Below are 27,293 nucleotides of genomic sequence, written 5' to 3' on the forward strand. Positions count from 1 at the left end.
TGTCTGTATGTGTGGATGGATATGTGCGTGTGTGCGAGTGTATACCTGTCCTTTTTTCCCCCTAAGGTAAGTCTTTCCGCTCCCGGGATTGGAATGACTCCTTACCCTCTCCCTTAAAACCCACTTCCTTTCATCTTCCCCTCTCCTTCCCTCTTTCCTGATGAGGCAACAGTTTGTTGCGAAAGCTGGAATTTTGTGTGTATGTTTGTGTTTGTTTGTGTGTCTATCGACCTGCCAGCGCTTTCGTTCGGTAAGTCACCTCATCTTTGTTTTATATATATATATATATATATATATATATATATATATATATATATATATATATATATATATATATATATATATAAAAATATATATATATCGTCAAATCTAATCCACCTGAGAAGCAATAAAAATCTTTTGTAACTCATGCTGGATCTCAAAACAATCATTTCTATTCCATCATTTGAATGAAGTTGCAATACATTTGTGTTGTTGTTTCCACCCTTGAGGCCAATCAAATAAAGAATGTCTAATATTGCACAAATTTCATTACGATTTGTCAACTCAGCATGACTACCTCTAGAATAATTTTCTCCTTGTGTTTTCCTGTGAATGTACACAGTTGTAAAATGCATTGTTTCTTGTATCAATTGTACTGATTATTTTATGGAATGATTCAGTTTCCTCTACAATACCTCATGCTCCATTTTAAGGCCTGGAAAGGTCTTTATAATATTTTTTGTTGGTACATGTGATGTCTTTTTATGCATATCAGTTTGCATCATTTTATTTGTTTGTTCCTACAAATAAATATTCACCTTCAGTATCAAAGGAAGCTAATCTTTCATCACATTCAATTTCAGAGTCACTGTCATGATCACTCCGTAATATTATTTCATCTCTCCATCATAAAAAAAAAAAAACTTCAATATCTCTGCTGTCATCTTCTTCCGCAGGCACCTCCAAAAGGATCTGCTCTAGTTCCCCCTCTGTGAAGTATTTTTTGGCCATACAATCAGAACCAAAAACTATTGTCTGCAGCTAATGAAGCATAATTATAGATGTCTCTAAAATATATTGCTTTTTAGGAAAAGCGCACTAGCACAAGTGTAAGCGCACTAGAGATAACGTTGAAAATTTGAAATAATACTTACACGCTTTAGTAGCACGTGTCTTCTGTCTCCATCTGCCACTTTTCCATTCTCCTGCCTTTGCATCACTTTTTTTATTCACTATCCAACCCTCCCTCTTGTCAGCTACTTACCTTCCACATTATCTCTGTTCTGTTGATCATCATTTTTATTTTTCTGTTGTTCCTTAGTTGATTCTATATTATTATTATTATCATTATTATTACTTGATGATGATCATTAACTTCTTGGAGTTATTTGTTTTTATGTTGTATGAATTTCACTTCCTTTTATTTATGAATCATCACCAAAAATAAACACATGTAACCAACATGTTCTAAAATCAGATACAGTGAAAGTTAAGTGTTTAGGTGAAATGTGCTCACCAACACTGAAGATAGGACATCCTGTTGTATGTGGGATAATGAGAGAAATTCCATGGTGACACACGTGGGATAAAAAGACCACAAAAAATTTCCATGGTTGATGCTTTGCAAATAAAAGGAAATGAAATATGTAAGTGTGACGGTAAGACACTAAATGCACAAGGATCCTTGATCAAATCCCCACAGTGCCATCTCGATTTAGCTTTTCCATGATTACCAAAACTGTTCAAGACAAATGCCAGTATGGTTCCTTCGAAAAAGTTCCTTCCTCATTCCTTTCATTCCAAGTTTTTCTCTGTTTGTAATAACCTCATTGTTAAACTTTAACTGTCCCACCTTCCTTCTCATCATAGGGGTTCCTTCTTATTCCTTGCCCTCTGTTTTTTCCACTACCATTTATATTGCTATTTTCCCTCCATCCTGCAGGTGCCTTTGCTTGATAATATATTCTTATCCTCCCCTATTTCTCCTCTCTGCTTGCTCTGTGTGGAGTCATCTGCCATCTTCTCCTCCTACACTCTACCCACTTTCCTACCTAACTACCAGAAACTGACAGTTACGTCTCAGGATGCAACGATTTTTATCAGTCTTTGCCATAAAAAACTTTTGCTATGAACAGAAATGAAAGTTTGATAGCATAACAAGGAATTGTCGGAATCATTTAGGTGTTTGTTAGAGGGCATATAAAAATTAAAATGTGTTTTTGTCTGTTATCGTTGTTTATTTTCCATCCAGAACTTTATCATGTAAATATTGCCAACTTTTTAATCACAACCTTTATTTTCTCCCTTGTTTGCACTATAGTTCCAAAGAGATAGACGGGACATCATCATCATCAGGAGAAGAAAAATCATGTTTTTTGAACAAAAACACTTATCCTGTGAACATTATTGATCTTTTGCCTTCAGGTAATGAGGTGAGAGATTCTTCACAATCACAAACTCAGCCTCCCCACTATAAATTGTTACTGGATAAAAGTCTGCCTTGTAAAACATCATTTGAGTTGTCAGATGTAAAATGTCTTAAAGGTAGCACTTGTGAGTCAGATGAAAGCTTTGCTGAGAATTTTGAAACGCCTAGTAAAGCAAAGCACTGTCGTGACAAATCTGGTGCTTGTGAAGAAATCAGAAATCAAGAAGTGGTTGTTAATGACATTTCATTAGTGTGCAAAGTTGAAAATGATATTATTAGTCTTCATTCCTCACAAACTGTGAGTGAAGAGAGCTCTGATGATAATACACCTCTCACAAAATGTAATAACTATTGTACTGAGACTGACAGAAGCCTACCTGTGTTGCCATCCTTAGATAAGTTTGCAGTGAGTTGTGTAACTACAGAATATGGACGAGATCATGTTTATGATACTGTGAATAAAATAATACCTAATTCTGTGTTAGAAGAAGAAACAACTGGATACCTGTTAGTGAATGAATCAAAACAGGAACAGGAATTGGTTCATGCGCTGAAAAGTGAAGTGACTAATTCATCTTTAGAAGGTGCGGATGCATGTGTGCTTCAAGACACTACCTCAAGAGATGCAAGGAATATACATGATGTAGATGATGAACAGCTAAGCCCCTACTTTAGTGCTTCTGATCTGACATGTCCTCTGTGTTGGAAGAAATTCGACAAGAAAAGTGCCCAGACATCCCATATGAAATCATGTGCTGTTAGTCATAATGTCACAACAAAGCAGCTTTTAGACGCCCTTGCATTGCAGAGTAAACAAGCAGCTGAAAGGAAGGCTTTGGGACTGCCTGAGACACCAGTTGTTGCAGCACAAGTGCCAGCTAGGAAGAATGTCTCCAGAAAAGTATGTTGGTAGATTTAATTATGTGAATTATATATAATGATACTAAGTAATGATCATATTGCATCACTTGTATTACAGGTGTCATTGTTTATAGGCATTTCTTTGCTGCATTTGAAAAATCAATTTAATTCTTAGTTATTATACACTACTATTGCACATCTCTCTCTCAAAAAAAAAAAAAAAAAAAAAAAAAAAAAAATATATATATATATATATATATATATATATATATATATATATATATATAATGTGTCTGCTTGTGTCTGTATATGTGTGGATGGATATGTGTGTGTGTGCGAGTGTATACCCGTCCTTTTTTCCCCCTAAGGTAAGTCTTTCCGCTCCCGGGATTGGAATGACTCCTTACCCTCTCCCTTAAAACCCACATCCTTTCGTCTTTCCCTCTCCTTCCCTCTTTCCTGATGAGGCAACAGTTTGTTGCGAAAGCTTGAATTTTGTGTGTATGTTTGTGTTTGTGTGTCTGTCGACCTGCCAGCACTTTCATTTGGTAAGTCACATCATCTTTGTTTTTATATATATAAAGATGAGGTGACTTACCGAACGAAAGCGCTGGCAGGTCGATAGACACACAAACAAACACAAACATACACACAAAATTCAAGCTTTCGCAACAAACTGTTGCCTCATCAGGAAATATATACAATTTTTCCCACGTGGAATGTTTCCTTCTATTATATATATATAAAAACAAAGATGATGTGACTTACCATAGGAAAGCGCTGGCAGGTCGATAGACACACAAACAAACACAAACATACACACAAAATTCTAGCTTTCGCAACAAACGGTTGCTTCGTCAGGAAAGAGGGAAGGAGAGGGAAAGACGAAAGGAAGTGGGTTTTAAGGGAGAGGGTAAGGAGTCATTCCAATCCCGGGAGCGGAAAGACTTACCCTAGGGGGAAAAAAGGACGGGTATACACTCGCACACACACATATCCATCCACACATATACAGACACAAGCAGATATATTTAAAGACAAAGAGTTTGGGCAGAGATGTCAGTCGAGGCGGAAGTGCAGAGGCAAAGATGATGTTGAACGACAGGTGAGGTGTGAGTGGCGGCAACTTGAAATTAGCGGAGATTGAGGCCTGGTGGGTAACGGGAAGAGAGGATATATTGAAGAGCAAGTTCTCATCTCTGGAGTTTGGATAGGTTGGTGTTGGTGGGAAGTATCCAGATAACCCGGACGGTGTAACACTGTGCCAAGATGTGCTGGCCGTGCACCAAGGCATGTTTAGCCACAGGGTGATCATCATTACCAACAAACACTGTCTGCCTGTGTCCATTCATGCGAATGGACAGTTTGTTGCTGGTCATTCCCACATAGAATGCATCACAGTGTAGGCAGGTCAGTTGGTAAATCACGTGGGTGCTTTCACATGTGTCTCTGCCTTTGATCGTGTATACCTTCCGGGTTACAGGACTGGAGTAGGTGGTGGTAGGAGGGTGCATGGGACAGGTTTTACACCGGGGGCGGTTACAAGGATAGGAGCCAGAGGGTAGGGAAGGTGGTTTGGGGATTTCATAGGGATGAACTAACAGGTTACGAAGGTTAGGTGGACGGCGGAAAGACACTCTTGGTGGAGTGGGGAGGATTTCATGAAGGATGGATCTCATTTCAGGGCAGGATTTGAGGAAGTCGTATCCCTGCTGGAGAGCCACATTCAGAGTCTGGTCCAGTCCCGGAAAGTATCCTGTCACAAGTGGGGCACTTTTGTGGTTCTTCTGTGGGGGATTCTGGGTTTGAGGGGATGAGGAAATGGCTCTGGTTATTTACTTCTGTACCAGGTCGGGAGGGTAGTTGCGGGATGCGAAAGCTGTTGTCAGGTTGTTGGCGTAATGGTTCAGGTATTCCGGACTGGAGCAGATTCGTTTGCCACGAATACCTAGGCTGTAGGGAAGGGACCGTTTGATGTGGAATGGGTGGCAGCTGTCATAATGGAGGTACTGTTGCTTGGTGGTGGGTTTGATGTGGACGGACGTGTGAAGCTGGCCGTTGGACAGGTGGAGATCAACGTCAAGGAAAGTGGCATGGGATTTGGAGTAGGACCAGGTGAATCTGATGGAACCAAAGGAGTTGAGGTTGGAGAGGAAATTCTGGAGTTCTTCTTCACTGTGAGTCCAGATCATGAAGATGTCATCAATAAATCTATACCAAACTTTGGGTTGGCAGGCCTGGGTAACCAAGAAGGCTTCCTCTAAGCGACCCATGAATAGGTTGGTGTATGAGGGGGCCATCCTGGTACCCATGGCTGTTCCCTTTAATTGTTGGTATGTCTGGCCTTCAAAAGTGAAGAAGTTGTGGGTCAGGATGAAGCTGGCTAAGGTGATGAGGAAAGAGGTTTTAGGTGGGCTGGCAGGTGATCGGCGTGAAAGGAAATGCTCCATCGCAGCAAGGCCCTGGACGTGCGGAATATTTGTGTATAAGGAAGTGGCATCAATGGTTACAAGGATGGTTTCCGGGGGTAACACATTGGGTAAGGATTCCAGGCGTTCGAGAAAGTGGTTGGTGTCTTTGATGAAGGATGGGAGACTGCATGTAATGGGTTGAAGGTGTTGATCTACGTAGGCAGAGATACGTTCTGTGGGGGCTTGGTAACCAGCTACAATGGGGCGGCCAGGATGATTGGGTTTGTGGATTTTAGGAAGAAGGTAGAAGGTAGGGGTGCGGGGTGTCGGTGGGGTCAGGAGGCCGATGGAGTCAGGTGAAAGGTTTTGCAGGGGGCCTAAGGTTCTGAGGATTCCTTGAAGCTCCGCCTGGACATCGGGAATGGGGTTACCTTGGCAAACTTTGTATGTGGTGTTGTCTGAAAGCTGACACAGTCCCTCAGCCACATACTCCCGACGATCAAGTATCACGGTCGTGGAACCCTTGTCCGCCGGAAGAATGACGATGGATCGGTCAGCCTTCAGATGACGGATAGCCTGCGCTTCAGCAGTTGTGATGTTGGGAGTAGGATTAAGGTTTTTTAAGAAGGATTGAGATGCAAGGCTGGAAGTCAGAAATTCCTGGAAGGTTTGGAGAGGGTGATTTTGAGGAAGAGGAGGTGGGTCCCGCTGCGACGGAGGACGGAATTGTTCCAGGCAGGGTTCAATTTGGATGGTGTCTTGGGGAGTTGGATCATTAGGAGTGCGATTAGGATCATTTTTCTTCGTGGCAAAGTGATATTTCCAGCAGAGAGTACGAGTGTAGGACAGTAAATCTTTGACGAGGGCTGTTTGGTTGAATCTGCGGGTGGGGCTGAAGGTGAGGCCTTTGGATAGGGCAGAGGTTTCGGATTTGGAGAGAGGTTTGGAGGAAAGGTTAACTACTGAATTAGGGTGTTGTGGTTCCAGATTGTGTTGATTGGAATTTTGAGGTTTTGGAGGGAGTGGAGCTGGAAGTGGGAGATTGAGTAGATGGGAGAGACTGGGTTTGTGTGCAATGAGAGGAGGTTGAGGTTTGCTGGAAAGGTTGTGAAAGGTGAGTAAGTTGCCTTTCCGGAGGTGGGAAACCAGGAGATTGGATAGTTTTTTGAGGTGGAGGGTGGCATGCTGTTCTATTTGTTTGCGAAAGCTTGAATTTTGTGTTTGTGTTTGTTTGTGTGTCTATCAATATACCAACGCTTTCGTTTGGTAAGTTACATCATCTTTGTTTCTAGATATATTTTTCCCACGTGGAATGTTTGTCTCTATTATTTTTTCTTTTACCGGGGAAAGGCGGGGGGGGGGGGGGGGGGGGGGGCTGGGCAGGAGCAGGGATGCAGAGGAACAACTCTCTCTCTTATGTTTATTTTTTGTGTTGCTATAATTGACTGCTTTCTGTGTAGATATAAATTAATAAGTTTGTAAGACCATATAGAATAATTTTTGTTGCTTTTGCCATAACTTTGTGGCATTATTCTAACCTCATTATTTCTTGATTTCAAATAGGGCATTTTTCTGTGAATTTCAGTTCTCAGAGAAAGCTAGTCACAGTCAATTTTTATGTTCATAACAAGAATTATTCTGACACTCATATATGTTAATGAAACGTTAATAATTTAGAATATGGACAAGGTGGATAATGGAAAATGGAAGGGATAAAAACTGTTAGCACCAGTAATTGTAAGTACATGTCCTGTTTTTATTGTGTGTTTGATTGTGACATTATTAGTTATTAATTTTTTTCTTATATCTATCAAAAATGAGTAACAGACATTCAGTTGTAACAAATGTCACCGTGTGTAAAGAGACTGTTACCAAAATTAAGGCAGATTGTGTTGATGAAGTGTCAGAAGAGTAGTTCTCATCTCTTTTTGTTTTCTTTCCTCAGCTACTGCTACAAAGTAATGTGTGCACACCAAATGTGCTGCCTCTCTCCTTATCTGTCTCGGAAGATACTTTTCCTGGGCGACCTAGAAACAAATCATGCTACTCTTTTTGTGAATCACTTAGATAAATTCTTGCCATCTGGAGAAATAAACCAATAACTCAAGAGGTTCAGTAATAGTGATGGCATTTTGATGAGCTGATCTAGACTTTCATAAGGCTCTTTTACATTCAGAAAGTTACCTTCTATTATTTCTACCATGTAGTGCTCTATTGCCACCATATGGAAGTCTATCTGCATTCAGTAACCACCCTTGGAACATCCATTTCAGAAGCTATTACCTCTGCCACCATGAAAGGTCCCATCACCTTACATGATATAGTTATGCTCTGCAGCCCACCCAACCTTCCTAATATTATATTCTCTCTATATGCCATGTAAATTCATGGTTTTCTTGCCAATTTTATGAAAAAGATAGATTGCTACTCACCATATATTGAAGATGTCGAGCCTCAGACAGGCACAACAAAGGGCTACCAAACACTTAAGCTTTTGACTAAAAGATGTTCTTCTGAATTAGACAGCACTCGCACATGCACATTCACGCAAATGCAGTTTAGCCTTGTCAGCCAGAGACAGTGGTTATATGTGTGATAGCTGTGTTTGTGTGAATGTGTGTGTGTGTTTGTTGTCTATTTCAGCAGAAGGCCTTCTGACTGAAAGCTTATGAGTTTAGTAGTTTCCTAGTTGTGCCTGTCTGTGACTTAAAATCTCTGCTATATGGCGAATAGAAATCTATCCTTTTCACAATATTATCATTATTCCATCCTTTAACAATTTTCTTGTTCATTCCTGCATACCAGTGGGCTGGATGAAAAATACTGTCTTTACAGCTTTCATTGACAGATTGTAGAAGTGGATAAGGGAGGAGGGAGCATAGGAAGAATCTTCATGGTGCATGTAGACTGCTGTGGGGGGCTAGGGGTGGTGCAGATGGGACAGGTCTGTCTCCCTTGTCCATTGTTACCAGTGGGAAAAATGATGTGCAGATGTACCACAAGCTGAAATGTCTAACATAATTAAAATTTCTAATGGAAGTGCAGAATGATGTTTTGTTATGTCATAATACCTTAAAAACAGAGGGATGGAACAGTAGTTTGTCCACATTATTGTGTATGGCAGAACGTACCTTGTGTATCATTGTGTCTCCTCCCACATCCACCTCCACCTCCTCAGTTTTCCCATTCTTGTTGTGAAAGGTGTGCAGGATGAACAATTGCTGGGAAGTCTCCGTGTCAGCTCTGTGTCTCTCTAATCTCCATTCATGTTCTTTTCATGAATTATAAGGGGCAGTCAAACGAAAGTGAGACAGATAGAAAATAAATTGGCCAGGTGTGAGTAGAACTCGTGCTGTGAGGGTTCCGTACAAATTTAGATATGTGTATAGAGAGTTCATCTATCCTGGGAATAAAGAATCTGGAAGATTTTTGCCTGTTATTGACATTGGTACTGGCAAAGATTGGTCCCTGGAATTCCAAAACTTTCCAGAATGTTGTAATTTTAAGTTTGATAACAAATGACAAGAGAAACATTTTTTTCATGTGATACTCTGACCACAATCTATTGGTTATGAACTGTAGATTAAAACTGAAGAAATTGCAAAAAGGTTGGAATTTAAGGAGGTGGGACCTGGATAAACTGACTAAACCAGAGGTTTTACAGAGTTTCAGGGAAAGCATAAGGGAACAATTGACAGGAATGGGGGAAAGAAATACAGTAGAAGAAGAGTGGGTAGCTCTGAGGGATGAAGTAGTGAAGGCAGCAGAGGATCAAGCAGGTAAAAAGACAAGTGCTAGTAGAAATCCTTGGGTAACAGAAGAAATATTGAATTTAATTGATGAAAGGAGAAAATATAAAAATGCAGTAAATGAAGCAGGCAAAAATGAGATCGACAGGAAGTGCAAAATGGCTAAGCAGGGATGGCTAGAGGACAAATGTAAGGATGTAGAGGCTTATCTCACTAGGGGTAAGATAGATACTGCCTACAGGAAAATTAAAGAGACCTTTGGAGAAAAGAGAACCACTTGTATGAATATCGAGAGTTCAGATGGAAACCCAGTTCTAAGCAAAGAGGGGAAAGCAGAAAGGTGGAAGGAGTATATAGAGGGTCTATGCAAGGGCGATGTACTTGACGACAATATTATGGAAATGGAAGAGGATGAAGATGAAATGGGAGATACGATACTGCATGAAGAGTTTGATAGAGCACTGAAAGACCTGAGTCGAAACAAGGCCCCGGGAGTAGACAACATTCCATTAGAACTACTGATGGCCTTGGGAGAGCCAGTCCTAACAAAACTCTACCATCTGGTGAGCAATATGTACGAGACAGGCGAAATACCCTCAGACTTCAAGAAGAATATAATAATTCCAATCCCAAAGAAAGCAGGTGTTGACAGATGTGAAAATTACCAAACTATCAGTTTAATAAGTCACAGCTGCAAAATACTAACGCGAATTATTTACAGACAAATGGAAAAACTGGTAGAAGCCGACCTCGGGGAAGATCAGTTTGGATTCCGTAGAAATGTTGGAACACGTGAGGCAATACTGACCTAGGACTTATCTTAGAAGAAAGATTAAGGAAAGGCAAACCTACGTTTCTAGCATTTGTAGACTTAGAGAAAGCTTTTGACAATGTTGGCTGGAATACTCTCTTTCAAATTCTAAAGGTGGCAGGGGTAAAATACAGGGAGCGAAAGGCTATTTACAATTTGTACAGAAACCAGATGGCAGTTACAAGAGTCAAGGGGCATGAAAAGGAAGCAGTGGTTGGGAAGGGAGTGAGACAGGGTTGTAGCCTCTCTCTGATGTTATTCAATCTGTATATTTAACAAGCAGTAAAGGAAACAAAAGAAAAATTTGGAGTAGGTATTAAAATCCATGAAGAAGAAATAAAAACTTTGAGGTTCGCCGATGACATTGTAATTCTGTCAGAAACAGCAAAGGATTTGGAAGAGCAGTTGAACGGAATGGACAGTGGAAAGGAATGTAGTCGAATTAAGTCGGGTGATGCTGAGGGAATTAGATTAGGAAATGAGACACTTAAAGTAGTAAAGGAGTTTTACTATTTGGGGAGCAAAATAACTGATGATGGCCGAAGTAGAGAGGATATAAAATGTAGATTGGCAATGGCAAGGAAAGCGTTTCTGAAGAAGAGAAATTTGTTAACATCGAGTATAGATTTAAATGTCAGGAAGCCATTCCTGAAAGTATTTGTATGGAGTGTAGTCATGTATGGAAGTGAAACATGGACAATAAATGACAATAAATAGTTTGGACAAGAGAGAATGGAAGCTTTCGAAATGTGGTGCTACAGAAGAATGTTGAAGATTAGGTGGGTATTGAATAGGACTGGGGAGAAGAGAAGTTTGTGGCACAACTTGACTAGAAGAAGGGATCGGTTGGTAGGGACATGTCCTGAGGCATCAAGGGATCACAAATTTAGCATTGGAGGGCAGTGTGGAAGGTAAAAATCGTAGAGGGAGACCAAGAGATGAATACACTAAGCAGATTCAGAAGGATGTAGGTTACAGTAGGTACTGGGAGATGAAGGAGCTTGCACAGGATAGAGTAGCATGGAGAGCTGCATCAAACCAGTCTCAGGACTGAAGACCACAACAACAACAACAACAAGTATGGTTACAAATTAACAATTTTCTGATTTCTTTCCATTACTTGCACTGTGCTGCCTTGCTTCTTGGCAAATTTCAAGACTCTTAAGTCTACGGGGCGTACCCTATACGTTTTAGTTTGTGGCTGCGAGTATTGAAATGTGACATAAGTGGCCGTATCTTTTGATTGCATTGACTTAGAAGCTAATGTTTTTTACACTGCCAAGGCGGTATAGTTTTTAGTATGTGACATAAATATCTTTGATACATCTACACGTACCTGAAAAAAAGTGTCATAGATGGACAATGAATGTTTTTACCAATTAATGTATGGAACCCTAAGAAGTAAGAATCATCATAACTATTAATACAAAGTGACAATTATTGAGCTGTATGGAATAAAATCGCCATAACTTCTGAACAGATTGTGTCCGGATGTTTAAGCTGTATGGTTGGTCGCGGGGCATGATGGGAATTAGTATGTGCAGGTATGGTTTGGTTTAGTGACAAAGCCCACTTTCATGTGGATGTGTTCATCAATAAGCAAAATTGGCCCATTTGGGGGACTGAGAATCCGCATTTCGCAATTGAGAAGTCTCTTCACCTGCTACGGGGTGACTGTGTAGTGCGCAATGTCCAGTCATGGAATAACCTTGATGATATGGTGACTGCCCGAATGATACATGAAGGTTTTAGAAGATGATTTCATCACCATTATCCAAAGTGGCCCTGGTGTTGACACGATGTGGTTCATGCTAGTTGTAGCTCGACCCCCATCAAAGCAGGAGAGTGTTTGATGTCCTGTAGGAGCACTTTGGGGACTGCATTATGGCTCTGGGGTACCCAGAGGCCACTGGTATGAGCCTTGTTTGGGCACCATATTCTCCGGATCTGAACACATGTGACTCCTTTTTGTGATGTTTATTAAAGACAAGCTGTACAGCAATAACTCCAAAACCATTGCTTAGCTGAAGACAGCCATTCAGGAGATCATCACAGAATTGATGTTCCAACACTTCAGCGGGTCATGCAGAATTTCACTATTCATCTGCGCCACATCATCACCAATGATGGCATTCATATTGAATGTGTCATAACCAAAATCCGAATATCTGTAGTGAGCAGAATGAAATTTTCACTCTGCGGTGGAGTGTGCACTGATTTGAATCTTCGTGCAGATTAAAACTGTGTGCCAGATCGAGACTCGAACTCGGCAAGTGCTCTGCCAACTGAGCTATCTAAGCACAAACTCACGAATCGTCCTCACAGCTTTACTTCCACCAGTATCTCGTCTCCTACCTTCCAAACCTCACTGAAGCTCTCCTGCCTCCTGCGAAACTTGCAGAAGTAGCACTCCTGGAAGAAAGAATATTGTGGAGAAATGGTTTTGCCACAGCCTGGGGGATGTTTCCAGAATGAGATTTTCACTCTGCAGCGGAGTGTGCGCTGATTTGAAACTTCCTGGCAGATTAAAACTGTGTTTTGCAAGAGAGCTTCTGTGAAGTTTGGATGGTAGGAGATGAGTTACTGGCAGAAAGTAAAGCTGTGAGCCACGAGATGCGATTCGTGCTTGGGTAGCTCAGTTGGTAGAGCACTTTCCAGCAAAAGGCCAAAGGTCCCGAGTTCGAGTCTCTATCCAGCACACAGTTTTAATCTGCCAGCGAAGTTTCATCTGTAGTGACGTTTACATGTTGAATAAAGTGTGTGCACACCATAGTTTGTAACCTAATTTATGTTTTTTTTCATGCAGTTCAATAATTGTCACCCTGTACATTTATCCTACTGTGAGACAAGACAGTCAGTGCCTTAATGGAAAAATGTTGCAATTGCCTATGGAAACCATGAATGTTTCATGTTGACACCTCACGTGACCAATTTGTTCCTTCACTTACTCACTATGAAGAGTCATTGATATTATAATAGTCTTATAATCACTGATTCCCTGATCTACGCCAACAAGAGTCCAAAAGCTTCAAGCCAGTTTGTAACCAGAAGATCTAAAATGTTACCGTTAAGAGTTAGTTTTCTGAGTAACTGCTTAAGGTAATTTTTACACAATGCATTTAGAACAATTTCTCATGATCCCCTGTCCTTACTACTCACCATGAAATATTCCCATAGGTACTATAACATGACCAGGAAATTTTCATGCATCTTTCTTCAGGTTTTCGCTGAAATGAAATGTTTCGTCGCTACTTTTTCTGAGGCAGAGGGCTATCAAACCATCTGACTACCATGTTTGGTTCACCTTTAACAATTGTCTTCACTTAAATAATTTCACATGTGGAGTGTGTACTAACCTCACTAGATGTTTGTCGTACCATTTACAGATGAAATTTTCACTCTGCGGTGGAGTGTGCACTGATTTGAATCTTCGTGGCAGATTAAAACTGTGCTTCTGCCCTCAGTGCCTGTCATTTCCTTGCAATATATATATTCCAACAAGAATTTAGAATTTCATTGCTGGTAACATCAGGTTTCTTCCAGTTTTCTGTCCGTAGTACTAAGTGGAACAGTTTTGCTGTTTACCGTGTGAGACTAGCTCAGGGATCTTTCCATAAACAATTCTACAGTTAACTGGTACTGTATTCACATTTTCTTTCTCCATTCTGACATGATGAGTACTTATCTCTGTAATTATTGGTGCTGCTATTCTGTTTACCAATATGGTACTCACTTGCCCTCATTAACAAGTAAGTTGCCAAATTATTTGATTAGCACCATGTTTAGTTGTTCTGGAGGAAAACTTTAATCTACATTTCAAAACACTTCTACTTCCTGACAGACATTTTATTTCAATGGTAAGTGTACCAAAGAGTTTCATATCTGACTACTGCACTCTTTTATTGTGTCAAAGATAAATTCATTAGAGGGGAAATACTGATCACTTTACTTCTGATATTGCATTAGTAAATATATCTCTTATTCTTCAACTGCAGTGGATTGTGAAAAAAAAAGTTTATTGATTGAATAAATTTACAAGGGGTTCCACAAGGCTCAATTCTAGGCCCAATTTACCCACAAATATAAATTATTATTCAGCTTTATTAACTGATGAGAAATCATTGTAGAATCCTCATTTTGATTTCTCTCCGTGTAGATTGGACACAAAGGAAAAAAAATCTTCTTTTTTAATTAAAAAAAGGTTTCACTCACTTTCTCAGTAGGGTGTCCTACTTATTTTTCATATCCTTCTACAGTCTCTGTATGTGCCTTGCCAAATATTATATCTATTCGTAGTCATAGAACATGTCTTTTACTTCATAGTCTCATTGAGTTTTTAGTCTTTACCTTCAAAAAATTACTTCATCCACTTCGCCCTTCTTCTTCACCTTTGATCATACCATACTGTCTTTTGAAGTATAAATCTCATAATGTATCACAGTGCCAAACGTTCCTTTTCACACACAGTTGACGCAGCATGAAGAATTCCTTCCCACATTTTATCTTGCTTTTTGAAATACACCTAGTGATGACAAGGTTGCTGTAACAAGAGTTGGTCACAGAATTACAAATTTTGTATTATATGATACATTTTACTCTTATTTCACTTAGTAAATAATAGTAATAATAATGTTATAGCCTGTGGTCTTACCATTTTGAATATTTCTCAGGTATTCACCCGGGTGGCATTGTCCAAAAATGTGTGATGTTTTGGCAAGCGATTTCCCACCATCATATACCGTTCCTGCTGGGCACTGCCTTTTTATCTCCTCTCCGCTGCCCGTGCACCTGGCTGGCCATCCATGGGCTCAGACCTGGTGCAGTGTTGGGGGAAGCAAGCCATTTGTACATGATCTGGGCCCTCAGTCGCACTTGCTGTTACCACTGGACACAGTTTTTCTGCCAACATGGTGACAATACATCCTCATCTTCTTCAGTTGTCTTAACAGGAGTGGATTTCCGTGTAGATTGCTGTTGTGCTTTGACTATGCTCGAGGCTGGGGTCCCAGGTCTAGCTTCATTGTATACCGCTGCCTTAATTTATTAGTTCCTCATGTAGCCTGATCTCTACAGCTTCATTTACAGTACACTTCCAGAAGGTCTTGGATGGTTGCAACTACTCGATGCTGATGTAATTCATGAAGTGTGCATGGAGGATGCAGTGGCCTGCCACAGCGGACTTTGTTCATGCTCAGTGGCATCTCCCTTGTACTGTTCAGATAGTACACATAGTGTGTTGGGTGAGGAACACACATTTAAAATTATGTTTCTGAAGTATTGTTCAGATTTTTTCTGATGCATTCCCCGATCTATAGGATATCACTGTCGCTGCATGTCTTGCTTCATTCTCAGCAGGCTGTGACCTCAGCTTATTGGTCTTGTGGCTCATTGTGTGTTGTGGCTGCTGTATCCATTCATACAGAAAACAGCCTGTAAATGCTGCAGTTGGCTGTTGGGACTCTTGGTCCGAGATTTTGTGTGCTCTGTGCACCAGTGTGCTTAGGCCATCTTGTTGTGAAGAGGCATGACAGCTGCCACATGCAAGTACAAATCTATATGCGTCAATTTACAATAGATGCTGTGTCCTTGTGTGCCGGCTGGTCTATGCTTGACCAGCACATCCAAAAATGGAGTTGATTACTTTCTTCTATCTTCATTGTAAGTTAGATGTTGTGGTGCAGCGAATTCATGTCTTGCAGGAAGTCTTGTAGGTAATTTCATCCGCGCAGCCAAATTTCGATAGTTATTGTCAACATATCGAGAAAAAGATAAGAGCCTCTAGAGAGTGACTCCAGGGCTTCTTCTTGAAATGCTTCTGTAGACATACTGGCCACCACTGGTGATAGTGGGCAGCCCATCATCTTTCCGTCTGTAAGTGCGTCGTAATTTCTGTCAAAAAGAAATAGATTGATGTAAGCTTGAATTCAAACAATTTCTTTTGTGCTAGTCCAAACTTTTTTCCTACAAGGCTTAGGGAGGCTCTTAGAGATACATTGTAAAGAGAGAGATCCCATTGAAGCTCACCGTGAGGCCTTCTTTGAGCCAGTTTGAAGTTCTGGAGCTGCTGGATGAAATGCATTGAATTCCATATGTGGTGCTGACATTTGCTCGCAAAGGGGCTGAGCATCGCTGTTGGGTGTTTTTGCTTATTCATATGTTGGTGCGCCTATGTTCCAAATAATTGGAAGGGATGGCATTCCTTCCTTGCGGCTTTAAGTACTCAGCAAGGTCTAGGCGTCATGGCTGCTTGTGGACAAAGTCTCTCTATTGCCTTCTTGTCTTGGAATGTGTGTTGGAGAAGCTCAGTGATCTTGCTCTTCACTCGGGCAGTAGTATCATCTTCTGTCCCTCATGTAGGTTTTGTCCCCTAATAGGTCATAAATTATTAGTCTGCTGGGAGAATGTCTGTCTCAGAACCACTTAAGTACTTTTCTATTGGAATGTTTGGCTTCAATGGACAGCCATGGTAGTGTATGGCATGTTTCAAGTATTACTTCCTCTACCCCGCGGGAGTGCGAGAGCAACCTGTTCCCACTGCACTGATAATTCAGCTGGTGCTAGGGTTTTTTATGTGGGTGTGAAGTTTAGCACCTTTCCTAGTACAGTTCTCAATTATTTTATCTATACAATTGATAAAGTTCTCTGAGGTTCTTCTTGCAATGATTCAGTCATGAGGCATTTCGTATTTAATTGCTTGCCTGCAAGTGTTCAGCAGCCATGCTGTTCTTTGCTTGAGACAGCAAACTGCGTCTATCCACTCTTCCAATTCAGGGGAGAATGTTGACGCCAACTGTAGGTGGAGCATGAAGATTCTCTTGAGTGATCTTGCCAAATCTGCATCGAGCTGTAGCAAATTCTCCCCGTGACTGGGGCCAAGCTGGCTCTTTTTGTGATCTGGTTTGTGGCTGGAATTCTGATATGATGCATGACCTTCGTGAAAGATGGTGTTATTCGTGTCCTCTCCTTCCTGTTCTGAAGCTTGTCAAGCTCCTTAATTTTGAAGTGCATCTCCTCCTTGCAGAGATACTTAATGTGGGACTTCAGATTTTCCTGGCACAGGAAGGTTTTGAATATTTCTTTAGGTATTCAGTTGGGTGATGTCATCCTTAAAGTGCAATATTTCGGCAAGCTGACTTCTTGCCATCTTCAGGCGTTCCTGATGATTGTTTGACATCAGCCTGATGCTGCCATTATATTCCCTCTCCCACCTGACACAGTGGTGGGGGAAGTATTTCGCTGGGACGTGATCTGAGGCTATCAGTCACACTGCCACCCACCACCGGGTTAAGGTCTCTGCCAGCATGGACACAGTATGTCCTTGTCTTCCTCAGTTGACATGACAGGAGCAGATTTCCACATAGATTGATGCTGTGTGTATAAAATGTACAAACCTCTTAGAGGGCATTGCCTGCAGGAACATAGAAAAAATTCTACAACCGAGTGAAGAGGAAGACCACTGAGCTTCTCCAACTCACATTTCAAGACATGAACACAGTAAAGTGATCTTGTCCATGAGCAGCCTCGACCCGTAGGCTTTATGGATTACCTAAAGTCCACAAGAAAGGAATGCCAATATGCCCTATTGTTACCAGCATAAGCACACCAACATATGAATTAGCACAACACCTGACAGCCAGCACCATAAACGAAATTCAGTGCAAGTTGATGTCTCTCTTTACAAGGGTACCCCTAAGAGACTCCCTAAGTGCCATAAGAGAAAAGCTTAACCCAGCACTAATGAAACAGTTTGAATTTGTGCCTACATCAGTCTACTGTCCATTCAGTGGGAATTACTATAAACAAACAGATGGAGTGGAGAGCTGTCCACTATCACTGCTGTGGCCAGTTTATGGAGGCATTTGAGGAAGATGCCCTAGGGTCAACAGTGTAGAAACCCTCATCTTTTATTTCAATACGTAGATCTGACTGTATGGACATTACCTACTGACTCCCTGCGGTACTTGAATTCGCTGCACCAAAACATCAAATTCATGATAGTGATAGAAGAAAATAATCAACTTCCTTTTCTGGATGTGCTTTTCAAGTGAAGACAATGTCAGAGGCACACTAAGACACAGCTTCTACTGTAAACTGATGCATACAGACTTGTACTTGTGTGTCTGCTGCTGTCATGCCTCCTCAGAACGAGGTGGTGTAAGCACACTGCGTGCACTAAGTATATGGAATCTCGGACCAAGACAGTCTGACAGACAAATTGCAGGACCTACAGGCTGTGTTCCATATGAACAGTTATAACTACAGCCAAATGCAGTGTGCCACAAGACAAAAAAGCCAATGTTACAGTCTGCTGAGGGTGAAACAAGACCTGTTTTGACAGTGATTATCTTGTACATTGGGAATGCTTCAGGAAAAAATCAGAAGAATACTCCATAACAAAACTTCAAGTGTGTGATCTGCCCACTAGTCCAAGACGTAAGCCCTTGTTGGGATCATTCAAGAATGACCTAGGGTAAGACGGAGAGTTAAAAGTTTTGTTATAGCTTTATGAGGTATTGTTTGTTTATATTGCATTTAGTGTGTGTGTGTGTGAATGATTTTAAGTACCACTGGTGTATATAAGAACCTGAAAATTATTTGTGCGGCAGCACCAGAAAGTAACTGAGAAACCTTCTGCCCACAATCTACAGCCCACAACCTAGCTCGCTGAACTGTAATAAAATGTTCTAACTCACTATTTGTAGTCATAATGAGTGAGGCACTTCGGTGATAAATGCAAGTTTACTATTTTTTAACAAATCAGTACATTTGAGAAAAGTTCACAACACAAATAAGTATTTTTTGAAATTCATTAAAGTTTTTTCTATTGTGATCAGCACTTGATACAGTTCAGAGATGACTTGTGATCATCACTTGATACAGTTAAGAGATGACCTGTACTTGGAAGTTCTAAGTATGGCTAATTATCAGCTCTGTCTGTCAATTAAGTACAGTTAATTGCTCACCGTAAAAGTCATGAATAAGTTACTCCTCCTGCCACATGGTTTTCAACAACACTATGGTCAGTGCACAACATAAAAACATCAGAACTAAAATGCAGGCTTTCCAGGAAATTATCGATCCATGAAAAGTCACCCCTACGCATTCGCACAAAATGTGTGATAACTGATTTGGTCAATAAATGCTTAAGTCAGTTGTCTTCAGTTCCATCCAAGGGTTAAGATATGCGGTCGTGGGTAGAAGTAGAGCACATGCTGAAATGTAGCGAGATACATGACGGATGACTGACAATGACCAAATGAATTTATGTACTGCTACAGTGGTGCTTTAATGCTGTTGGTTCGGTTTTGCACCGAATGGCAACAACAGAACACTTGTAGTTAGAATGCCTTAAGCACCTGCAGTACAAATTGCACCCTTTCTGCCTATAAGATCTTACATATATTTATTTGTTGAAGACTAACAAGTTTCTGAAGTTTTCTATGCGGAATACTGTACTCTGTGTATGATCCATAAAAATATCAAGTAGATAGCTTTAAAATTCATACTTCTAGAATTTCTCTAAGGAACGGAGGGTACATTGTGACCTCTGAATTATGTCTGTTGTACCAGCTGTACCTCTGTAAAGTTACATAATTATCTTTCAATTTGATACAGCTTCATCACTACTTCTAATGAACATGGTGCTGTAATTTTTTTCATTCTGACTTACTTCTAAAGGCTAGTTAATCTACCATGATTTTACAAATTTTAGTACATAAATCGGTTTTACTTAGTAACTTTAAAAATAAAGAGAGGTAAAATCATAAAAAATCTCTGCAGTTTGATTTTGCATAAAGTGGAATCTAAATCCAAAATTACAATGTTATATCTTTCATAATATTTTGTACTTTCGAAATTTTCGATTTTTGTGGAAACTAATCAGTGGGATCATGCTGAAACTCAAAGTATATAAACATTGGTATGGTTTTACATGATCTGGCAAAGTATTGTCTGAATGCTTGTGCACATATTACGTACTGCTGACCAATTTCACTCGCTTGCTGCTGTTCCCGTGTTGCCATGTAGCCATAAGACTTGCTTCTCCCACATAAGATCTCCAGAAACTGGGTGTCTGGCACATCTCTTGTCAGTGTGGGGAAAATCTGTGTTGGCAAGACTATCCGGATGGTACAGGAGAGATGTTCTGAGCTTAAAGACCACACTGACAAATGGACAGCTGACAAAGCTCATTGCGGCACAGCCTTGCATCTCCCACAGGTATGTCATCAATTACAGCAACCCCAAATTAATGCAACAGTCCAACATCTTATTGGATTGTAGTGAAAAAGAGCTGTAGAGATCTGGCTACATGAGGAACTAATAAATAAAGGCAGCAGTTTTCAGCTAAGCACGGCTTGGGGACAAAGCACAGCAGCAACCTACGTGGTAATCTGCACATGTCGTGCCAGCTCGAACAGACAAGGGGATGTATTGTTATTTTGCCAGCAGAGACTTGTGCCAATCAGCACCCATTCAGCGTCCACTCAGCGTGGCTGAGGGCCTTGGATTGCATCCCAGCAACACACTTCTCCCACTGCAGCACCACATTCGCACCCTAGATTTCTGGCCAGAGGCTTTGGGCATGGGGAGGGAATATAAAGTTGACATCCAGCAGAAGACAGTCAGTCACCAGGGTTGTCTGAAGATGGCAAGAAGTCAGCTTGCTGAAATATCGTGCCTTCTGGATGACACCACCTGGGTGAAAAAGCTTAGAAATTTTCAAAATCCTCATTTTCTGTGAAAATCTAAAAGCCCATTCATTACCATTGTGAAACCTGCTCCTCAGCATTCCTTGAGGTCATAACAATACCCAAATAACTTCCCATTTGTGTGAATGGTAACCACTGGCAAATATACAGAGTGAACTGAACTATCAGGTGGCCAAATGTTGTTCACTGCACAAAATCTATGAACTGAACACCTATGTAAGTATGCCTGAAACCCCCCCCCCCCCCCCCCCCCCCCCCCACACACACACACACATACACACACTTTTTTTGTGTTTCATCCACTGTGCAACATACTTCTTGCTGATCCCTAATGTGTACCTGCCCCCCTCACTATAAGTGACTATTTCACGTGTAGTGACACTCTACAAGGTGAGTCATAATACGGAAAAATATTCAGAAGACCACTTGCTGCTACATGAGTTGTGAACCATTGTATTCTTCCTCTCCCATACTTATTGTTCACAAAAAAGTTAACCATTTAATAAGGACACTGGTCCCCAAGATCTCTCTCATTCTTCAACAGTTGTTGGCGTCCTGAATTGCATCTTCTAGTGCTGGGAAGGGAATTGTGAATTGTGTTTCATTCCTCTCATGATGTACATTTGCAATCCATTTGGTCTGCGTACAGTAGACATGTCAGAAATTTATAATACAGTTACAGTGATTTTTTATATTAATAAATAATAGCACTACACTAAATAATAACGCTATAAGGATATTTCTTGGAATATGTAACACATTGTACCCAGCTCAAATTTCCAGTTTGCCCTGCATGAATTCATCCACTGAGTAATAACACTTCAGTGGCAGCACCTCATATAGCTTTCTTTTAAGTGAACCTAAATTCATCTGCATCAACTTGTTTCCTTTTAATTTATTACAAATTTTCATTCCCATGTATTGAGGTCCCTGGGTATACAGTCTGAGGCAGTGGGGTGGGGGGAGCATAAAATTTTCATTGTTTCTGGTATCATGTGAATGGACAAAATAGTTTCCCTCAAATAATTCATGTCTAGTGTACAAAAATATAATAATCTCATATATGTATAAAGATGGCAGAGTTAATATTTTAAGTTTTCTAAATAATGGTTGACATTGTTCTTTGTGATTTACAGTGCACATATTTCAAATGATTTTTTTCTGTATTTTTAGTATCCACACTATGTTTGTCGAGTTACCCCCAAAAAACAATACTGTACCTAATAATGGATTCAAAGTAGCTTTTCTCTGCCACGTGATGACTGGGTGTTGTGTGCTGTCTTTAGGTTAGTTAGGTTTAAGTAGTTCTAAGTTCTAGGGGACTGATGACCATAGATGTTAAGTCCCATAGTGCTCAGAGCCATTTGAACCATTTTTGAACCATTTTTCAAAGTAGCTTGTATATACTACTTTTCGTGTGTCCAAGTCAGTTGCAGTTGATAATATTTGCATTGCAAATGCAAAGCTGCTCAGTTTGTTTGTCATGTATTCAATGTGTGCCTGCCAGCTCAAATTTTTATCTACATTTAAACCTAAGAATTTGACAAAGTCATCTTCTTCTGTATCTTGGTTGTTGTGCACAATCGTAATCTGCTCACATTTTGACTGTTTGGTTTTCAACTGCATCATCGAGTCTCAGATATGTTTAGATTCAACCCATTTAGCTGAAACCAAGCTTCGAAGGTACTGAGGGTTCTGATCACAGATTTGGGATTTTTTTCCAAATCCTGATCTTCAGCTAAGACAGAAGGATCATCTGCAAACAGACCTGATGGGAAGAGTTGCAGCAGTTGTAGAACTTGTGAAACAAGTATTTCTTACAGTACACACGAAGTTTTTGGCTTTAAACAGAAATAATGACAATTGGCTGAACGAAAAATTTTGTAAACAGTGTGGGCAAATTATACAGCTTTGCCTATCTTTCCTCCTGACTTGTGCAGACACACAGCAATTGTCAAAAGCCTTCTCTGAACATTTCCCAATTTTATAAAATTTAGTTGCATTGCTCTTTATTGACAGAGGAACCTGTGAAAAGAATTTTGTGATTGTATCTCAATGTATGACAGTATGCAGGAAATGTTATCATTTATTACTCTCACTGTTTACTATCAGTGATGAAGTCTCACCCAAAAGTGGAAAAGTACCTTTGTTTTTTTTATGAAAGCAAACAGTGGAAAATCCAGGATGGAATGTAACAATATTATGAGAAGGAAAGTTGATACTCACCTTATAATGGAGATGCTGAGTCACAGATAGGCACAACAAAAAGACACTCACATTTATAGCTTTTGGCCATTAAGGCCTTTATCAACAACAAACACACACACACACACACACACACACACACACACACACTACTTACCCCCTCCCCACATCTCCCCTGCCCTCTGTCTAAACTGCATCCCTTCACTGTCTGCCACACCCACCATACTGTCCCTCCCCCCTCCCTGACCCAGCCTTCTCCTTACCCCCACACAGTCACCACTCCCATCATGCACTGATGCTGCTGCTCGCAGTGTGGTTTCAGTTGCCTGAGACTGCAGTTGTGTGTGTGAGTTGCGGTTTTGCACCTGTGTGTGTGTGTGTGTGTGTGTGTGTGTGTGTGTGGTGTTGTTGTTGTTGGACTTAATGGCCAAAAGCTATAATTGTGAGAGTCATTTTGTTGTTATATGCTGAGTGGCAACTTCCTTCTCACAATTTTGTTCCTTTACATACATTTATTTACTGTTACTTGTTCATCTGCAAAGTTATCTGTATTCTGTTAATGTAATTTTTTGTCTGTTTATGTTGTTTAATATGATATAAATTCTACTTGGTATGTCAATGGTTGTAAGTAGCTGTTGACTAAATTAGAATTATTATACAACAGAAAACAAGGTATGTTAATAAAAATTTATTTACTATTGTGCATTTTGATATAATTTTTATTATTTGGTGTGTGTAAGCGATCATATTTTTGCACAAAGTGTAAAACCACTTTCTTATTGTCATTCTGTGAACTCCTGCTTGCAGTTTTTTTCGAAAGTTTTAAGTAATGTCATCATACATTTTCCTCAGTTTCACTGAGGAGGCACCAATCATTTAAAAGTCCTTTTAACAAATATCATCTTATTTATGCATTTTGTGTTTTCATTGATAAGTCTTTAAGCATTCTCTGCCTGTATAAATTGTCTACCCACATCTCTTTAAATTGTTCTGCATCTCCTTTGCGTATCAGTTTGTGTACTGTGTATTTTTGTAGCGTGGTTGTTTAATTATCCTACATTTAGGTGCATCTAATTCTACCTGTAGTGGCATTGATTTATTTCTAATGTGGTGTTCTCCTATCCAGTCTCTTACTCTCAGAAATTTCATGTCAGAAGTTTCTAATTTGTGTAAAGTTTCTTTTGTAGGTACTTGGCATTCATTCCCATGAACAAGTGCCAGTAGACCCGTAGTCTCATAGAAGATTACTCCTGTTTCTGCTCTGTTCTTCAGAGGTTGAATTTTATTCCTAATATATGTGTGAATTTAATTTATTGGTTTAATGTGCAGGAGACTCAAGAAATTATGATGATTTTAATGGTCATCATCATCATCATCGTCAGCCGTTGAATATCCAGTACTGGACGAAGGCAGCCTCTAAACTTTTCCATGTATTACACGTTTGAATACTGTGAGTTTCCAATGCCACCTACACACCTTTTTTATGCCATTGTCGTGTTCTTTCCTTGGAATCCAGAAAAGAACTTCCAGTTTCAAATGGGATGTTTGCTGGGAATAACTAAAAAATTACAAAGAAACAGATGATTAGTAAATACTTACCTTCAGATGTTGAAATTTCAACTACTGGCAAAAGACTAATTTAAAAGTAGAGAAAAAAAGAAACTATACCTAACTTTTGGAAGTGTTAGTTCCTTGCTCATGGAGGAAATAGGCTTAGTTTGTGAAAGATTTGAAAGCAGGGGCTTGTTACCCAGACCTCAACTTTAGAGGGGCACAGTTGTTGCGAAATGGCAGGGAGACAAGGAACTTCCTTGGTCCATCTATCTACATTCCATTCACTTGGCTGTATGCCTTGTACACCTTCATTTAATTTGTTATTGAGGTTGTGGTTTCACTCTAGTCTGTTCACTGGTCTGTTTCTTTTTTGTTTCCCTGTGTCTCAAAGTAAATTCCACTGTACATCTATCCTTGAATGGTTTTCATATTAAAACACTGTCACTCGCTGCCATAAGTGAAATTTGATAGCACAAACTGACTGAAAATTTTTCATTTCCAATACATCAGAAGATTAGCTTTAGGTTATCAGAAGGCCTCCAGACTATTTTTAATCTTCTGTTTATTTCTTTTGCTATCCATACTACCAATGTCTTCAGTTGCTTTAAATACAAAGACTGATCATTAGTCATGTGGCATCATTGCTCATTTGCACAATTTTCTTTTCTATGTATGTTGATTGTACATTGTTTTAATCTTCTTATGATTTATATTCAAATCTACTTTCAAAACACTATAGAAAGTTCTTCCATACATCGCTGAAATTCGTCTACAGTTGAGGCGAACAGTAAAATACCATCAGTAAGATCAAAATGGTTCAAATATGTTCCATTAACACTCATTGGTTTTCATTATTCTGATTCAAGGGATCTGAAAACTTCCTCTAGGACGTCTGAGGATAGTTTATGTGAAATGGAATCTACATACCTGACTTTTCTTTCCACTTTGAATGTCTCACTATTCTGAGAAAGTTTAATTTAATCCATACTATTGATGTTTGGCTATTTGAGATCCAATGATGGATTAAGTCCACCTGTAGAGTTTCAAAGTGCGCTATGGTCTTCATCTACAAGCATACATGTAGCTCCTGCATATTTTCTAATGTCGATCTGCTCACCTTCCATTGGGTCATCACCTATCTCTTTTTCTTATTTCATAAAATCCAGCAAGGAATTTCCTTAGCATATCTATGATTTTTACTCCCTTTGTCATAAAAGTTCTAGGACAGGTGTCTCTTTATATAGAAAATTGCACTTACCAGGAAATGATCCTAACTTCTATCGAAGTGGTCCCCCTTTTGCTATCTATACACAGTTGCCAATGTTTCTGGGGGGCCTTAGAAGCAAGCAAGGCAATTTTCAGCTGTAAAGCTTGTAAGCTCATTTGTCACAGCCTGTTGGATGTTTGCAATATTTTAAGGAAGCTTTCTTTTCAGATGCCATTTCATTCACAGAAACAAGAAAAATTGCAAGGCAAGAGGTTGGGCAAGTATGATGGATGTGGTATGCCAATAACAGAATGTCTGGTGATCTACTTGGTAACAGATAAAGCATTATTGGGTCATGCAGTAAGATCCAGTACTAAGAATGCCTGCCACAAATCAGGGCAGCGATGACAGATTGCTTGTTGCAAACTTTTCAGGACTTCGATACGAAGAAAATGCAGTCAACACTGTCTTTGTTCTCGAAGGTTGTTGATAGACTTTTTTGTGGCTGGTGATCCAGAAATCTGCCACTCAGCACTTTGATGCTTCATGTGAGGGTCATACTGGTAGCATCAATTTTCATCCCCCACCAATAATCTTTTACAGAAGTTTGGGATCACATCTTGTTCTGTCCAGTATTTTAACAGAAATTCTTTGTCTTTCCTCTTGCTGTTCGTCTATTAGTGTGTGAGGGATGAGTTTTTCAATAAGTTTCTGTTTCCTAAATCTTTGCGTAAAATCTTTTGACACACACACACATCATGATTTAAGTTCTTGTGATATCACATGCACAGTTACATGATGATCTTCTTGCAATAAATACCTTACATGCTCAATGTTTGCATCGGTATGTGCTGTAGTTGGGCAACCAGCTCAGGGATCGTCTTGCACAGAGTCTTGCCTTCACGAAATCTTTTGTACCACTCAAAAACACAACTTCTTGAAAGTCCCTCAGCTGCATATGCTTGCTTATTCTTTGTCCAGGTTTCACTAGGGGTTTTCCTGAGCTTGATACAGAATTTAATGTTACTCATTGCACTCAAGCAGCGTCCTTTGTATCACCGTAACTAGGGTGCCAAGAATCCGAATTAGGTAACATAAAAACAACATTTGTTCCTGGCAAACTCATAAATAAAAATGTCTGTCATGGAACTTTTCTGACAAAGGGAATATATTGTTATGCATACCTACATAGGTTGTACCAGTGCCTTGTTTCTCAAGAGCTGCTAGTGCAGATAAAAGTGACTTAAAAGCTATCTCGAAATCAGTGTAAACACATTACTCCATTCTGTAATTTCATTTGTGACTTAAAAGTGTTCCACTCTGGTATATTCTGTTTGAAAGCCAGTTGTCTTATTGCCTGATCAAAATCACAATTT

General features: G+C 39.9%; 1 protein-coding gene across 2 annotated transcripts in view; it reads left to right on the plus strand.

Moving 5' to 3' along the window:
- Nucleotides 1-27,293, plus strand: part of LOC124802863 — a 232,542-nt gene that overhangs the window by 59,199 nt on the left and 146,050 nt on the right. For both annotated transcript variants that reach the window (XM_047263901.1, XM_047263900.1), the window contains exon 3: nucleotides 2,303-3,311. In XM_047263901.1, coding sequence (XP_047119857.1) covers nucleotides 2,303-3,311 — 1,009 coding nt within the window. The remainder of the gene's footprint in view (nucleotides 1-2,302; nucleotides 3,312-27,293) is intronic.

This window comes from Schistocerca piceifrons, chromosome 6 (genome assembly GCF_021461385.2).
Source record: "Schistocerca piceifrons isolate TAMUIC-IGC-003096 chromosome 6, iqSchPice1.1, whole genome shotgun sequence".
Taxonomy (NCBI): Eukaryota; Metazoa; Arthropoda; class Insecta; order Orthoptera; family Acrididae; genus Schistocerca; species Schistocerca piceifrons.